Source organism: Rattus norvegicus, chromosome 1 (assembly GCF_036323735.1).
Source record: "Rattus norvegicus strain BN/NHsdMcwi chromosome 1, GRCr8, whole genome shotgun sequence".
NCBI classification, from domain to species: domain Eukaryota; kingdom Metazoa; phylum Chordata; class Mammalia; order Rodentia; family Muridae; genus Rattus; species Rattus norvegicus.
Window position 1 is genome coordinate 181,899,674 of NC_086019.1, and position 18,141 is coordinate 181,917,814.

The 18,141-nt window shown below is 39.8% G+C and overlaps 1 protein-coding gene across 3 annotated transcripts in view; it reads right to left on the reverse strand.

The window, feature by feature from the left end:
- Smg1 (SMG1, nonsense mediated mRNA decay associated PI3K related kinase) overlaps positions 1–18,141 on the reverse strand; it is a 101,761-nt gene that overhangs the window by 23,540 nt on the left and 60,080 nt on the right. For 2 of the 3 annotated variants that reach the window (NM_001427295.1, XM_039101163.2), the window contains 16 exons: positions 16,183–16,431; positions 14,753–15,037; positions 13,134–13,278; positions 12,884–13,022; positions 11,450–11,680; positions 11,124–11,301; positions 10,479–10,640; positions 9,708–9,925; positions 9,192–9,346; positions 6,670–6,892; positions 3,980–4,226; positions 3,378–3,607; positions 1,744–1,992; positions 815–953; positions 619–728; positions 276–494 (listed from right to left, as the gene is read on the reverse strand). In NM_001427295.1, the coding sequence (NP_001414224.1) occupies positions 276–494; positions 619–728; positions 815–953; positions 1,744–1,992; positions 3,378–3,607; positions 3,980–4,226; positions 6,670–6,892; positions 9,192–9,346; positions 9,708–9,925; positions 10,479–10,640; positions 11,124–11,301; positions 11,450–11,680; positions 12,884–13,022; positions 13,134–13,278; positions 14,753–15,037; positions 16,183–16,431 (3,179 nt within the window). Of the gene's footprint in view, positions 1–275; positions 495–618; positions 729–814; positions 954–1,743; positions 1,993–3,377; positions 3,608–3,979; positions 4,227–6,669; positions 6,893–9,191; positions 9,347–9,707; positions 9,926–10,478; positions 10,641–11,123; positions 11,302–11,449; positions 11,681–12,883; positions 13,023–13,133; positions 13,279–14,752; positions 15,038–16,182; positions 16,432–18,141 lie in introns of those variants that run through there. The other variant, XR_005499398.2, reaches the window with a different exon arrangement.

Genomic DNA, 18,141 nt, shown 5'->3' on the forward strand with positions numbered 1-18,141 from the left:
CATATACACTGCCATTAAGTGAACAGATTCACAGGCTACAGGAAGTAAGTCTGAGATCTCTGACTACTGAAAGGGAGGAAAAGCTATTCAGTTATTATATTAGCCACTTAAAATGTTCACTGGTATAACTCAAAGGAGTGTGAATGTGTCTGTGTGAGAGGGCAGTCTAACAGAGATGACAAGGATTCCTCATACCCAGAAAAGCCCTAACATACTCAACATCTGCTCTGTTAAAAAGCTGACACAGTGAGTAACATAACATCTTTGGGCTTCACCTTAATCTCAGCAACTCTGGAAGAAAAGAGGCTGCGGGTAATCTCACGCTCCATCTCTCGCTTACTCTGCTTGCTCTCGGCCTGTTGGCCACCTCCACCATAGACAGCACCTGCAAACCCAGCCTCACCGCCGGCTGTCCAGTCCACCAGTGGGTCATACACAAAAGCCTCCAAGAGTGTCAGCAGAGTCTCTCGGCCTCGTCGCATGATGTGGAGAACCTATTTTTACAAGTGATTTCAGTAAAGTCAACACAAGTTTCCATATGAAAATGTTTTATGACTTCCTCCCACGGATTTTGCTCCTTAAACAGTCACACTACATAATAGAAGAAGAAAGGCATACCTGCTCACAGGAAAGCCTAAAAACACCTTCTACTCCAGTTACACCCAGTGCTGTTTCAATGTTTTGTGTCATTCGAAAAGGCACTTTCTCAGGAACTCTAAGGCTTTTACCTTAAAAAGACAAATCATTTTATTTTTGCCCTTAACACCAAAATAGCCTGACCTTCAAATAAATGTAGAAGTCCATTTCATCTTACCTTTTTCAAAGCAAACATTATAATCTATGTGAACTACTTCTCCAGTTGTCATATCTATGAGGACGTTATCCAGATGTCTGTCTCCAAGGCCAATTATGTAGCCAACCATAGACATGACAGCGGTGGATCTTGCATAGGACTAAGGAGAAGGAAGCAGGTAAGCATCACGGGCCAATCTTCCTCCAACAGGCACTAGATGATCTCGGGTCAATACAACTCTATAATCCTACTCCCTTGTTCCAAAATAAACTAATAATCACACAAAACACTCCTTAAGACTGCTGCACATGGCTACCCAGGCTCTGTAATATAAGGAGCATTTAACATTGAGATTTAAGGAGTATCATGAATGCTTGGGGGCGGGGGGAAGTTATTGTTGCTAAAGACAATTTGTTCAATTTTTAATTATGTGTCTATGTGAACAGACAGGTGTACACTGGTGCAGTCCAGAGAAGGCCATTTAAAAAGGCATTGAATCCCTCAGAGCCAAACTAACAGGCAAATGTGAACTCCCAGATATGGGTGATGGAACCAAACTTGGGTCCTCTGAAAGAGTAGTACATACTCTTAGACTCTAAGGCCCCTCTCCAGGTTCAAGAATAATGTGGATAGTTTCTGTTTTGTTTTCCCCCTAGACAGGCTGGTCTGGAACTATGGAGACCAGGCTGGCCTTTAACAGATATCTGCCTGCCTCTGCCTCCTGAGTGTTGAGATCTATAAACTTCAGCTCTTTTCATATTTACTTTTTAATTTTACCCATCATTCCCCACTACCCTTCCCTAACAACCACTGCCACACCTGTCTAACTCTCAAGTATAGGAATTGACTGCAAGGTCTGGAAGGAGGGAGAGAGACGAGAAAGACTAACAAAGAGAAATCTGATCAAAGTCAGGTAATATTGGTGACACCTAACCCCACCTGCTGCATACCTGTGTGACTCTCCACCACTCATCGGGAGTGGTGCAAGATGACCAGAGTTCTTTGGCCAGAAGGTTTGGGGGTGTGGCCTCCATTAACTCCTCCAACACTGCCTTCATCACATGGAGGGGCCAATCCCTCCTTGACACATCCAGGCTAAGGCCAACTGTTTTCAAAGCAGGACCAATTTTACTATAGTAAAGTTCACTAGGACGCGGTACAATGCTGGGATTCTGAGGAGTCTGGTAGGAATCTTGGGCCTTAAAATTTTTTTTTAAAAGAAAAGATTAATTTTACTTAAGGAAAGACAAAAACTATAAAGTATTTTTTTTAAAACTGATTTTTTTTTCATAGCATTCTCTACTTGACTGGCTACATTTTATATTTAAAAAACAAAGCAAAATCAAAAGTAAAATTCTTCTGGACTATTTATCTTGCCTTTCTTGTGACTGAGTCTGTTTAAAGATTGGATTCTCCCTAAGGTTCCTTGAGGTCCAACTTAAAATCCAATCTATAATTTATAACGCAATTCACCTTTTTTTTTTCCGGAGCTGGGGACCGAACCCAGGGCCTTGCGCTTGCTAGGCAAGCACTCTACCACTGAGCTAAATCCCCAACCCTCGCAATTCACTTTTAAAGGCATAATCCACTAGTGCATATTTTCATTCTTCACTGATGATTTACTCAGTATGAAATAAACATAGCTATTAAGAAACATGCTCCACAAAGTCAGGACAGCTCCTTAAGCTCTTTAACTTATTCTTTGATAACTGGATTATAGATTCCTGCTTGCTTTTGAAACTTAGCTTCCCAGGCTGAAGGTACAGGAATGTCTGGCATTCTTGGGGCCATGGAATTAGATTCCCAAGCGCAACAAAAATACATTGAAAAATGAAGAGAAGCAGGATTCTTTTCAAGCTCCATCAGCTTTTTTACTAACTGCCTGTACAATGTCCTTGGCTAGACCTTGACCTCCTACTCAGTTCTGCTGCTTCACATATAAATTTCACAGGTAGTTGACTAAATTCAAATTTTAAAATTCACAGGTGGGGCTGGGGATTTAGCTCAGTGGTAGAGCGCTTACCTAGGAAGCGCAAGGCCCTGGGTTCGGTCCCCAGCTCCGAAAAAAAGAACCAAAAAAAAAAAAAAAAAAAAAAGATGGATCCATTTATTATAGGGGTTGGGGATTTAGCTCAGTGGTAGAGCGCTTGCCTAGGAAGCGCAAGGCCCTGGGTTCGGTCCCCAGCTCCGAAAAAAAGAACAAAAAAAAAAAAAAAAAAAAAAAATTCACAGGAAGGTACAAAAAAGGTACAATAGTGACCAATAAGTCAATGTTCTTATTTAAATATTGAAAACAAGCTAGGTTTCAAAGCATTTTATTTATAAATTTAACTCAAAACTCTTAAGAGCATTTAAGATGTGAAATATCAAACTTCTGAGCAATTAGCAACTACATATGTTTTAAAACTACTTTTCAAGAAAGTGTTCCTCACCACCACTTAGTAAGGGCATCAACTCTTGCCTACTCTAACCCATTATTTGCATATACATATGTCACACATCACACAGTCACTAAGATTGCCCTGATACACACTTGTTCATACATAGTCCAGTAAGAACACAGTGGGCTTGAATTTTATCAAACCTTTTGTGCTTGTAAGGCAGCCTCCCGCTGTTGCCATCGTTTGTAAAGCCCGAACAATGGTGTGGCTCCATCCACCCACTGGATCAGCCCCGATCTCGTCCCCAGTGGTGTTACAGAATAGTGCCGTGCATGGAATCGGGGTGTTTCCTGCCGATTAATTGTAGCAAACATAGTATTCACAATAGATAAAAACTGCATGATTCTCTCATCCAGATGCAAATCTTCTAGACCTATGAATTCAAAATCAAAATTAGCATGATAAGTGACAAATGTATGTGGGAGTACACTACTTCTTACATTTTCAGTTAGCATGAACACAGTAGGCAGACTGCAGAACAACAGCAAGTTGAATTTGATGGTATTTAGAACTAGTTTTTAACACTGAGTTGTACTCAGTTGATCTGGTTATATAAGTTCATAAGCAAGATGCAGAGTGAAACATTGTGACATGCAGCCAACCAATCATTCAAAATCACATAGGACACAATACAGAATTTCATCTACAGCAGTCCTATCCTAATATGCATGCACACTCACATGGACACACATACCATTAACAGTCACACGCTTGTCTTAAAAATACAACTTAGTTTTAGCTCTACCTTTGAAAAGGTAAGGATAGCTCTTTCCATCTGATCCAAGAAAGAGGAGTTTCTTGGGCTTGGTTTTAGTTGGTAAGATAGTGATAGTTCCACCCACACTGTGAATTGTCACAGTGTCTCTGGCAGAGACTTCTCCAGGGAGTGCAATTTCAGTGTTAGTCATGGCAGCCAACCAAGGACTGATCTCATCAAGTCGCAAGATGTAGCTTGCTCGTTTCTGCGCTCTCTGTTGCAAACTCAGCATTATCTATATTCACAGGGCAAAAAACCAAAACAAAACAAAACAAAACAAAAAAAAAAACAAGTCTGCATTCTGGTATATATAACACATTTTCTTCTCACTATTCTTGGCATAAAGGTAAACCCAATCACCCCCACTATACACCTGCTGCTCCAGTTCCTATGTTTGATTTGATGCTAGGGATGCAGACCACCCTTAAAGTAGGGAGTGCTGTGCTAATGTTGTATGTGATTACTTTGCTAAGACAACACCCCCTTTGGACCAAATAAAATAAGAGAATCAAGAGGACTCATGGGAGACCACAGAGGTCTATGAAGCCGTGGGCTATGCATCAGCAAATCAATTTTGCCATAGGACAACAGCAGATACAGCCTTGGGACACCAGCTGCAAAGTTACTGATACAAAAGTATAAGAAAAAACAGCTCTATCATGAATTTATAAGAGGTTGTACAGAACTAAAGAGCACAACAGACAACACACTGTACCAGAAAGTATTTTAACAGAAGTAACAGTTTAAAGCTGACCAACTGAAATATGAAAAAAACATGAGACCACAATGCTTTATACCACAGGGAGCAAAGAATGTATCACCCACAGATCTATCCCAGGGGAACAAAGAGTCAAGCACAGCTCTATCCCTGTTTATAGCTAATGTATATCTAATTAAAAAACTAATATATAAACAATTTTCAGTAAGATGTTTATAAATTAAAAAACCTGGAAAATCTCCCCTTAATCAAGGTAACAAACTAGCGTGTTCACATAAAGAGACTACATTAAGTCAAACATGGAGCAGGGATGGAAAAATCCAGAGATTCAGGAATGTTAAGAGTGCTCAACTAAAATACAAGGCCCCTTAGGTTTGACAGCCAATGCTATCAACATGCAACAGCAGACTACAACTTTAAATAAAAAGATTAGCATTTTATGTGAATGGATGTTTTGCTGCCTGTATGTCTCTATGAAAATGTCAGGCCCCCTGGAACTGGAATTGTATAGACAGTTGTGAGCTGTCACGTGGGTGATAGGAATTAAGTCCACGTCCTTTGGGAGAGCATCTCTTAACCACCTAAACTTTAATCTTAAAAACTTTTCTCAATGACACATCTCCAGGTTTTTAGCTAATAAAAGCAAGTAGGAAACTGGCCATGAACCACAAAAACCTGGTCATAAGCTGACTGGGCATAAGAAACACCATAGTGAGCTCGATATGTTGGCATATATCTTCAATCCCAGCACTTGGGAGGCAGAGGTGGGTGATTCTGTATGAGTTTGAGGCTTACTTGGACTACAGAGGGAGTTTCAGGACAGCTAGGCCTACACAGAGAAACCTTGTCTCAGAAAACCAAACTAAACCAAAAGGAAGCACCATAGTTTGTATTAGTTTTCTTGTCTAGTATTTCAGGATTTTATTTTCTTTTCTTCTTTCTCTTTTTCCCTCCCAGACAGAGTTCTCTGTTGTCATCCCTAGATATTCTAGAACTCATTTTGTAGACCAGGCTGGCCTTGAACTCAAAGATCTGTCTGCGTCCTATTCCCAAGTGCTGGGATTAAGGGTATGAGCAACTGCCATGCCCAATGAGTAAGCAGTTTTCATTTACTGAAGCTGTATGCATTTTGTCCCTACGTCTGTTTAGATTAATGTTTTCTTGTTTCCATGGTAGTAAAGCCCAACAAAGAAACCAGCTAAAACCCTAAGTGTCAGAAAAAGGAGAAAAACAAGAAAAAATATGATACAAAGTTCCTCTGACTGATGGTGGTGCCAGTGCTATGAAAGAAAAGGACCACAAAGACCAACAGAATTAAGGAGAACAAGACAAAGATTCTCAAATATCTGACTCCACAAATCATCCCAATCAACAAATTACTATACTGATGACAAAACAGGTCAGTATGGATCCATCTTATTACTTCAGAGAGCATTTTCATTACTGTAAATCAAAAAACCTGAGTATTACTCCAAAAGTTCTAGATTTTTGGAGCATTTCAAATTTGCGATGCTAAGCCTGAAAACTATTAGAAATAATTACTTGTCCCCTTAACAACTATAGGCAAAAAACTTCAACTTCCTTATCTCCTATGAGAATGCAAAACAGCAGCTAAGGCTAATGCCTTACAGGATATGCCTAGTATATACAGGCACAGTGTTTGCCATCCTCCCTGCCTTCCAGTCCCCACTCTCCACTTTCTTGACCAGTAAATAAAACAAGATAACTTCAGCAGGCTTATAAAACTTTCATCTTAAGTTCCAAGGTCAGCATGCTGTTTTAAGTTTGTGTTTCATGGGGAACATTCCACAGTAACTGCACTTTTTTTTTTTTTTTTCTTTTCTTTTCTTTTTTTCGGAGCTGGGGACCGAACCCAGGGTCTTGCGCTCGCTAGGCAAGCGCTCTACCACTGAGCTAAATCCCCAACCCCTATAACTGCACTTTTAAAACTGCTTTGTACCTCTTTAAATGGAATCCAGCTGCTTCCAGGCTTGGCAGGGTTGGATGGGGTCTTTAGTTTTTCAAGGGCATTGTCAATGGCATCACCATAGTTATCCTGAAACCACTTTTCATGAGGGGTCTCTGCAGGGGCAGCAGTGATGCTCCGCACGTGCTCCAAAGCAAACACGATGGGCTTCATCAGTGCTGTGTGCTTCTCTCGCATGATGGCAATTTTCTCTTCTCTGACCAAAGACATTTTCATTCAAAAATTTATTTATTAAAAGTTTTATATAAACATAATTTAAATGTATCAATTGTTGAGTAAACAGTATCAAAAAACAGAAGTAAAATACTGACAAATAACTTATTACCTATTGCTGTTTTGAAAAAAAAAAATCAGTAAGACTGCTTTGACTTTCAGTTGTGTTAGTGAAAATGATCTGAGCCCTAATCTTTTTTTTTTAAAGATTTATTTTATTTATTTATTATATATAAGTACACTGTAGCTGTCTTCAGACACACCAGAAGAGGGCATCGGATCTCTTTACAGATGGTTGTGAGCCACCATGTGGTTGCTGGGAATTGAACTCATGACCTCTGGAAGAGCAGTCGGGTGCTCTTAACCGCTGAGCCATCTCTCCAGCCCTGAGCCCTAATCTTAATCATAAGCAAAGACAATGTAAAATGAACCAGATATCCAGATGCAGAAAAATTACAACTACCAAACTCCTTATCCAAAGCATAAGGGAAAGGGATCTTTACAAGAGATCTAACTGTGATTCCTTGAATATGGTACCATACAGACCAAACTGATGACTGAAAATAGTGGCAAATGCTTGCAAGGTCTTACCCAGAATTTTTTTCCATTTCCTTTCCTTTCCTTTTCTTGGATATTTTCTTTATTTGCATTTCAAATGTCACCCACCCCCCTCTCGGTTTCCCCTCCAGAAACCCCCATCTCAGCCCCCCATCCCTGCCTCCATGACGGTGCCCCCCAACCTACCCACTCCCTCCTGCTGACCCCGACACTGGGGCATTGAGCCTTTAGCAGTAATAAGGGCCTTCCTCTCCTCCCATTGAGCTTAATACTCAGTAAGAAAACACAAATCAAAACTACAATGAGATACAACTTAGCATACATGAGACTGTGAACAAAAATCCAGAAAACTGCCGCTTGTTGGCTGAGAAATGGCTCTGTAGGTAAGAGTCTACCACACAAGCATGAGGCTTTGAATTAGAATCCTCAGAAGTCATGTAAAAGGCAGAAAAAGTGGTGAGAATGCCTGTAATCTCAACACATGACAAGAGATACTTGGTAGTGAAAGCGGAACCCCCAGTAGCTCATGGATCAATTAGCCTTATGCATACAGCAGAAAGCGGGTGGGACTGGGGGATTCTACCTTAAATAAGGTGGAAGATGAGGCCCAACACCCAAAATTGTCCTCTAACCTCTAGGCCTCTAACCTAAAGGCCATGGTGTGCATGTATACACACCATACATAATATATACAAGCATACAATTAAATGTTTGCAAAGATAGGACAAAATCAGAATCCTCGTGCATTGAAAATAGGAACATAAAATGGCACAATCTTTATGGGAAACATTCCTTGGCTTAAAGAGATAATCACATTTGTCAGCAAATTTACCAAGTAACGTACAAAATAATCCAAGGACTCAGTCAGTTACTGCACACCAAGGTTCAGAACAGCTTGTTCACACAGCTAAAAACAAACCCAAGTCTCTAAGAGATGAATCAAGAGTAAAATTCTGGTTTATGAGGCTGACACTGTGGCTCAGTTGAGTATTTGCTGATAACCAAAAGTTTTCAGGCTTATCCAAGACCCACATGGTAAAAGGAAACCCAACTGTGTACGTTTTCCAATGACATAGATATGCCCAGCATATATACATGATAAATTTTTCCTAATCTGGAAAATCTATACAATGCAGAACTGTTCATAATCATGAAAAGAAACAGATCCATGCTATATAGCAAGGCAAACCTTGAAAACCTAGGGTTAAATGAAAAAGTTACAAAAGAATATGATTCCACTGATATGAGACACCTAAAGCAGGACAGTTCATAAAGGAAGAGCAAGAACTAGAGATAATGAGAGGCAAACAGTTTATTACTAAGTACAGGGCCTATCTGAAATTGGACATGATTCTAGCAGTAGTTGTAATGAAGGCACTGTACTGCCAGAACTCAAAATGGTTAAGACTATGAACTTTGATGTGCTGATTAACACATTAACCAAAAAAAGTAGGGAGAGCACTGGAAAGATGGTTCAGTAGTTAAGAGCACCAGCTGCTCTTACATAGGATCCAGATTCCGTTCCCAGCACCCACATGGCAGCTCACAACCATTCTTAACTCCAGTTCCAGGGGATCCAATGCTCTCTCCTGACTTCCATAGGCATCGGGTATACATGTGGTACACATACATGCCAGCAGGCAAACACTCACACACATAAAACAAATAAATCTAAAATACAAAAGCAGCAGCTTCATCTTTCCAGCAGAGGAGTGAAGACATACTTGCGCAAGGTGTTGTTGTTCTGGACTCTCTTCACCTCATCCTCCAGCTGCTGAATTCGCCTCAGGACGTACATATGCTGCTGTAACAAAACTCCCAGCCAGAGCTCATCCCAGAGTACAGTGACCCTACGTAGCTCTGCCACAAGCATCTGGACCTGCAGACACAACACATCCACATGGCTCACAAGACAGCATCCAATTAATACAGAGGTAATGCTCATTTCTCAAAAATTCATCATCAGCGCCATCAATATAGATTAGTGAGACCAATTCCAATATTTGTAACGCTTTGGTTCTCTGATATGATTCTCCTAAGAGATATTAGCTTTAAGATTTGGGGGTAGGGGGGCTGGGGATTTAGCTCAGTGGTAGAGCGCTTACCTAGGAAGTGCAAGGCCCTGGGTTCGGTCCCCAGCTCCGAAAAAAAGAACCAAAAAAAAAAAAAAAAAAAAAGATTTGGGGGTAGGGGTTTGCAATGACTACTACTTTATAACAAACAAATCAATTTTTTTGTACCTGTAAAACCATCGTTGGATTTGCAGAGGATAGTTTATCTACAATTTTGCTGTAGCAATCCTGCATCATGGCCTGATCTTCATTTAAACCACTTTTAGGTTCATCTTTGTTGCTATCCTGAGAAGCAGGAGGACTTCCTCCTTCACATTCAGAAACCAGCAGTTCTTCTCCTTGAATATTTCCAAGTAAAGTTGGGATTGCAGAGGAATACTTATTTCCTACAGTGGGATACAACAGGAATACATGCGCACACTAGGTATGGAATAAAAGGGGACTCTACATCACAGAACTGTGCATGAGCTTAAGATTATGATGTTCTGATGTTTATAAATACTGTAAACTATAGGAGGAAAGCTGGGGGAAGATGGTAAGCAAACAAGAAGCCTCCCTAGAGTATATAGAGCATTCTCTAATGTTTACCTTAAATAGCTCCATGCTAAGCTCCTGAAGTATATAGTAAGGAGTAATAACATGCAAAACGCATAGACACATAGTAGCTACTTCAGTAAGTCAGAGCCATTACTAATAAAAAAAAAAAACAAAACTACATACCCTCAACTTTGGAACACATCACCTAAAAAGACACTTAAAAATTACTTGTAAAATAATTTAAAGCAGCAAAATTTTAGCTGGAAAAAGGAACACCTGTCTTTAACCCCAACACTCTGTGAGTGCAAAGCCAGTCTGTTCTATATAATGAATACCAGGCCACTGAGGGTGATACAGTCAGACTTTGTTGCAAATAAATAAATATATTTTAATGTTGCATACCTGAAGCCTGGGATTCACTGCTAAGTGATATGGTTCCTACTATTGCAGGATACAATATGAGGTGAGGGGAATCTTGGGCTACACGGCAAAGGAGGTTACAAATACTCTGGCGTACATACACTTCAGGGTGGTTTAAGCGTGAGAAAAGCTGTGGAATAATTCCTTCAGGAAAAGAAAGCAAAGTTAATAAGACCTATGAATTTTAGGAATGCAAAAGGATAAAACCTAATTATGTCAGCATCAGCACAGATCTTTAAAGGCACCAAAGTTCCCCCTGAGGTAGCAAAGGCCCATATGAAATCATTCTTGATTTGCATCTGTAATCACACTCAAGAGGAATGAAAGCACTGACTAATGTTTAACATCTGCCTTGAAGAAGGCAGATCTTACTGTGACAAAGGGTTACACTTATTTCACCACCCTCTCCAAAACTGATTTTTGATAATGAATAGTTTCTGCCTTCTAGCCTCTCAGCTCTCTACAAGGTAGGAAAGAGGAGAGGTTTTCATGAGACACCAAATAGTCAGGTAGTCCTATTAATCAGTATGGCTGTTCACTAACATTTTCAAATACAGAGAACAGAGAAACTATTTCTATCCCACTCAGAAACATTTACTCAACAGGGCATTTTATTTAGGCCATTACCTCTCCATGGAGCAGTAGGGGTTGTCTCCAAGCCATGTTCCAGATACTGCCGAAGCTCACCAGCATGCTTCACTAGCAATCTGAGCAGTCGCAGGGTAGCCATCACAATCACATCATCAGTGCTCTGCTCAGCTCTGTGACTTAAATGGAGCCTGGGGTCATCCTCATCTAACAGAACCTAAGTGAACAATTAAAGGGATAAGAAAAACATTTCTGCTACTCTTCCTCTATAGAAAAGAAATTCCACTGGGTTCGGTCCCCAGCTCCGAAAAAAAAGAAAAAAAGAAAAGAAATTCCAAATGAATTCCCTTAGAATCCCCACCTACCTGACCAGCATTCAGCTTAAGGAAAGTAAAATATGCACTGCAAGACAATTTGTACAGGCTGAAGATTCTGTCCACAACTTTCCTCCACACTTTAATAACACCTTCCGTTGCATTTTCATCCAGTTCAGAAAGCCAGGGACAGCTTGATATTAACTGCCGCCAGATAACATCGACCATGTCATCATCCTCATTATCTTCACTCTCTGTTATCTGTAGTGTTATATCTTCATCCTAAAGAAAATATAAACACAGAATAATACTTAACATGAAAAGGAAGGAAGATACATGATCTGACTATCACATGGAGACATTTTTCCCATATATGATACACTAAATAACTCCAAATACTAAAATCGTTGGTAAGCTTCTCTTTATGATATTGCTTATTAACACAGCCAGTAAGGCAAAGATTAAAGACTGTTGGATTTTCTGTTTTTAACTAAAGTACAATATAATATTCTGCCTGTAGAAAAAATATCTGTTCAAGGGATGTGAAACAGAACATGAGCAACAAACACTACTCTATTTACAATATTTTGAATGCACCTTAAAATATTTTTAACAGAGACTCATGGATACAATTTTTAGAATAGAATTCAATCAAGAGAATTTAACTTTAAAAAAAAAAAAACCCACAACCCCACACCTTTGGCTACTGCATCTACACATTCAACAGTTATAGAACTGTAAAACTGTAAAACTTATAGGACACTTTGAGGAGAAGGAAAACACTGTCCAATGTAATTTATTTAATTTTTTAAAGGTTTGTTTATTTCATGTATGTGGGTACACTGTCACTGTCATCAGACATGCCAGAAGAAGGCATCAGATCCCGTTATACAGATGGTTATAAGCCACCTTGAGTTGCTGGGAACTGAACTCATGACCTCTGAAAGAACAGCACTCAGTGCTCTTAACAGCTGAGCTACCTCTCCAGCCCCATTTGTTTAATCTTAAATGCATGTGCATAGACCAGGGATAGGGATGGGGGTGAGAATATCTCCCCATAGATGTTCCCAGGTAGTCTTGTAAAAAGCCTTACTTTTCCCCTCAAGAACCTAACTTCAGATAGAAAGAGTAATTAAGAGAAATTAGATTTACATAAAATGAACTTAATTTTCAACAGGACCCTAAGAAATCACACTATTTCTTAAAAAATTATGATTTTGGGGTTGGGATTTAGCTCAGTGGTAGAGCGCTTGCCTAGCAAGCCCAAGGTCTTGGGTTCAGTCCTCAGCTCCAGAAAAAAAAGAAATGATTTTAGGAAAAAGACAACTTTAGGTCATCTTAAAAGTCAGGATATTTTATTTGCAACACAAACAGCCTAAACCTCATTCACTATTTAATAAAGTAGCCAATTCCCTCAAAAACTGTGAGTTGCAACAGGAATCTTGGAACTACTCCCCCAGATCCACTGTATCCTGTTTTCCTTGCCTGAATTCCTGCTGGCCGACATACTGCTTGTCCAAGAATACCATATATTCTCTCTTTCTCTTCTTCAGTTATAGTATCTGGAAGCAGATTTTGAACTTCAGATTTTTCTCTAGGCAACAGACGAACACCTTCTCCCTGACTATAAAAATAAACAAGTCATCAAATATTTCAGCTAGCAAACTCTCCCAATGACATTTTATATCTCCATTTTGCAGAGGGTTATATCAACTGCACATTGAAACATACATACCTGGCATTGTCAACCACCTTTCTGCCCCACCTATAAGCCCAACTAGCCAATGCTGCCCAAGATTTGGCTACTTCAGGTGCCTGCACTGAAGACAGGTGATACAACTGTCCCAAAATGAAGTCAGGTTCTCCAACTCCAATATGCACTGCCACGATAGGGAAAATAACAAGAGTTCAGCATTACATTCACAAACGTCTAATGCTATCCTGTTGACCTGTTAAGACTCTATTATTTGTAAACAAGCAATAAGACCAACATTATCACAGTACATAATTTGTTATGGCCAAAATTTGGATACTTTTCTGCAATGTGACTATATTAAAAGACATCAGTCTCTCCCATCAGCTTACATAAACATCTGTGGACACATCTGTACCTTTAATGATACTAATCTCTAGCAACAGCTCAGGTGTCAGACATGCTATAGAATGTCTTACATCCTGCTTTTGAGGATTCTATTCCCTCATGAATAGAATCATTTTAAACATTTGGAAAAACAATGAAGAAGTGATAAGCATACCAAGGAGACCCACAGAATCAACAGATCTTTAGTTCTATCCTACATAGTGAAAACTGCCTGGTTTAGTGAATTCATATGCCTTGACATACACTGATTTTAAGACCTACTTCTTAGGAATATCAAGACCTGGTTAATACATACATTAGAATTAATTTTTAAAAACTAGTGCACAACAAAAACAAAATGTAATTTAAACCAAGCTTCAGCACAAAATAGAGGTGTGTTCTCCTGTGTCAGGTAAAAGATTAGTTATGTCCCAAACTGTTGCATACATGAGGCTCAGAGTCTATAACCAGTAAAATACACAAACACACAAGACAGTACCACCTCCCCCTAACTCAGCATTTAGGAAAGTCAAGAAGGAAAATTTTGAGTGTAAAACCAGCTAGGCTCCGTAGGAAGATACTGTCTCAAAAAAATATATAAAGCTGGTTTGTGTGGTGGCATAGTCCTTTAATCCCAGCAGTTGGGCAAGAGAGGCAGGGGGACCTCTGAGTTTGAGGCCAGTATGGCCTACATAACAAGTCCCAGGCCAGCTGGATCTACATAGGAAGGCTGTATCTCAAAAAAAAAAGAGAGAGAGAGAGAGAGAGAGAGAGAGAGAGAGAGAGAGAGAGAGAGAGAGAGAAACAACTCAAAACAAACAAAGCAGAAACTGGGGAGTATCGTGACAGTAGAGCACTGGCCAGGCATGCATACCCAAGGGCCTGGGTTCAATCTCTCACACCCTCTCCCTCTCAAAAACAAAATGTTTAGATGAATCATCCATCCACCTATTTCTTGACCAATTAACTTTGTTAGTATCAGACAGAATAAGAAACTTGAAGCTTTCTATGTTCCAACAACCAAATGTAATGTAACATAAGCTATTGCTACATGTCTGTTGTTCCTAACACTCCTTCATGAATCAAGGTAAAAATACCCCTCTAAGTCAGGAAAGCAACCTGCATCTGAAAGATTAGACACACAACAATAAGTTACTGCCAGGCAAAAAGTTTTTGTAGTTGAACTTTTTGTGGCAAATTATAGCTAGCAAAACATTGATTTTCACACTTATGAAGTTGGTATTTTTAAAGGTAACAAAACAATGAAATCATACCTGTAGACTCACTCTCAATCCGAGGGTGCTCTTCTCCCACTGTATTAGCAGACGGTAGCTCTATAAGAGCGAGTATATTCCTAGACAAAGTAGAAAGGCCTGAAAGGTTCTGCTGCTGCTGAGCTCGGTACACCTGCCTCAGCTGTCCCGAAATCTCTTTCCATTCTGCCTGGACCCATTTAGCCAGGGTCAGAATTGACTTAGCCACAGCATATTCAGCTTTCGCAGATTTGCAGAAAGATATAGCACAAGAACTCAACATTTCCATTGCGTGTGTTGACTGGCCTACAGGAAAAAAAACACACATATATAAAACCACTAATTTACCCTTAATAGTAAAATTATTTCAAGATGAAGTAATTACTTATTTTTCTGTTTTTTTGTTTTTTTTTTTTTAAATCTATTTATTTATTATGTATACATCATACAGCTTTCTGCCTGCATGTATGCAACTACAGGCCAGAAGAGGGCACCAGACCTGATTATAGGTGGTTGTGAGCCACCATGTGGTTGCTGGGAATTGAACTCAGGACCTGTGGAAGAGCAGTCAATGCTCTTAACCTCTGAGCCATCTCTCCAGCCCTATTTTTCTGTTTTTAAAACATAAATTCAAGGTGGTGGTGCATGCCTTTAATTTCAGGTCTTGGGAGGCAGAGGCAGGTAATCTCTGTAAAGTTCAAGGCTATACTGGTCTACAGAACAAGCTCTGGGACAGTCAAAGCTATACAGAGAAGCCTGTCTGGAAAACAAGTAACAAACAACTTCCTCCAGCTCTAGTTCTGGAGAATCCAGCACCTTCTGGCCTCTGTGGGTATCAGGCACATATGTATGTGGTACATATAGACACATGGAGGCACTCAACACTCAGGAAGCAGAAGCCAGCCTGATTGACACACTGAGTTTCAGGCCAGCTAGAAAAGTTAGACCTTGTCATAATAACAATAACAACAATAAAAAAAATTCAGGCACTAGGAAAATGGAACAGTGGGTTAAATGCTTGTTGTATAAGCATTGAGGACTACAGTTTGAATCCCCATAAATGCAAGGTGGGCATGACAGACTGCCTGTAACCCCAGCACTCTGAGATGGGGTATGGATTCAGGTGAAAAAGGCCTGCCCCTGTAATGTGAGACGGATGACAATCAAGGACATCCACTGTCACCCTCTGGCCCACTCACATACATTATACACATGAAGGGAACTTTTATGTAGGCATGGCTCTTACAAATACAAATAAGTAGGTGCACCACATTCCCCAAAAGAAAACAACTGAATCCAGGCATAATCAAGGACCATTGATTATGATTCTTACTGGAGGACACTTTTGGAAACTACTATTAAAGATCAATTATAAAACACCAGCATGCAATAAGCAACGATCTACAAAAGCTCAAAATAATTTTTTCTAAACATGCATATAGTTAACTAACCTGCTGTGTATAACAATTTGGTTTTTTCAATATCAAGCTCAGGCCCCCATTTTTCATCCACTTGACCTTGAGTAGACAGTTTTTTAAAATGCTGGACTAAGTCCTGGGCAGTGGTTGTCTTTCCCAGCTGAACCTCACTGCACTGTGCCAACAGTCTTGTTGCCAGTGACACATTCCCCCGTTTTCTAGCAAATTTTGCAGCTGTCAGACCTAGTTCCATGAGATGGCTTCTAATTGGTACTGTTTGTTCTGGAAAGAAAGAAGAAAATGTTTCATTAGTTCTCAATTCCAGATGGTGTTTCTGAAGCATATTCTTCATCTCTTAACCTCAAACCTCAACAGCCAGCACAGTACTTAGCATATAACAATGTTTAAGTGAAGAAACACAACCAAGCAGAGCAAACTGAAAATCATTCTCTACAAGAAATTAACTCGTAATAGCTGAATTGTCAGAAAAGAGCCTCCATCAGATACTGGAGACAGCTTGTCAGTTTAGAGCATTTGCTACTACTCTTGCAGGAGCACTTGTATTCCTAGCACCCACATGCCAGCTCCAGGAATACAGCACCATCTTCTGCCCATTCATATACATAAAATAAAACACATTTTAAAAAATGGTGAACATTAAAAAGGAAGGAAAGAGGGAAGGGGAGGGGGAAAGGGAAGGAAAGATAGAACCTTGGTCAAACAGCAGGAAAAGAATAAATAAAGGTCAAAGGAGTCAAAGACCCCCTTTCCCTTTCGCTGCCCCCTGGACAAGGAATCTATCCTGAGGCTATCAAAGCCATACCACTGCTATGATTCCTAACCTTATACCCTAGAACAGGTAGTCCTACCTGCCAGTGAACACCTACATTCCAAAGGCCTTGGAATGTGGGTTAAGTGAATTCCCTGTAACACATTGAAACTGCTTTTCTTGTTTCCTCTTTCTCAAAGAAAGGCCCACAGCCTGAGCAGGTGCATGGCAATTATATTAGAATTTACTTACAACTTTTACAAATAATTTGCTTTTTTCCCTATTACTGTCATTCCTAAGTACCTTGCTTATCAGCAGGAAGCTGGTCCCTTTGTCTCACTCTTAGCTTCCTCTAATCCACAAGCCAACTTTCAACTGAAGTGATCACACAGAAGTAAACCTGGAACTTTATTCTTCCTAAGAATCCACTGAGCCCTTTTCACTGCCCTCTAAAAGAGGAGTTTCCACGGCTGCCTTACATTACCTCCCACCTCAATCTCACCCAGCTCTACTCTCTCATGCAAACTGACTCACCTAGGAATTTGTTTATTCGGTCTCTAACATTCACATCCTGAGTAATGCACCCTACCTTCCTCTTTTCTACCCCCAAATAATTTCTGATGAAATGTTACTGCCTCCTAAAGCTTTCTATTAACTCCTAGGGTCAAACCAGAGATTCCTGTTATATGCTCTTTTAGCTGTCTACATATGTACTCATAGTGCTGTGACATTCATTCATTCACTGCTCAGTTTTCCTTGTTGAACTCAAGAATCTCCTTGGTTGTAATAATGAAGACAATGGGCTTACCTTGCTTGTCACGGGTACAAGCTACTTCTAGATTTTGTCTAATCAATAAAACTGATTGGGAATGGAGTTGTACATCAAAATGTTTGGTTACTGACTTTCCAATTTTAAGCAATGTTTTATATAGCAAGGAAAAGAGATTGTGGTATTTTCAACCCCATTTATGCCTCATCCTGGGCTAAGGCTTTTATATCTCACCTCAAAAATGAGATAATTCTCACATAAATTCTAAGAAAAGCAGCTCAGAAATGCTTCATGTTAAGGGCTCTCAATTTGCAAATGTTGAAGCAGTGTTCTAAACCCATTGAGAGGCTATCTTAGGCAGAAGCCAATAACTATCTAGTAATCCAAGGCCTATTTCGGAAGTGAATTTAATTAACATTTAACACTTCAGATTTATTCAGTAACTTTACTCACT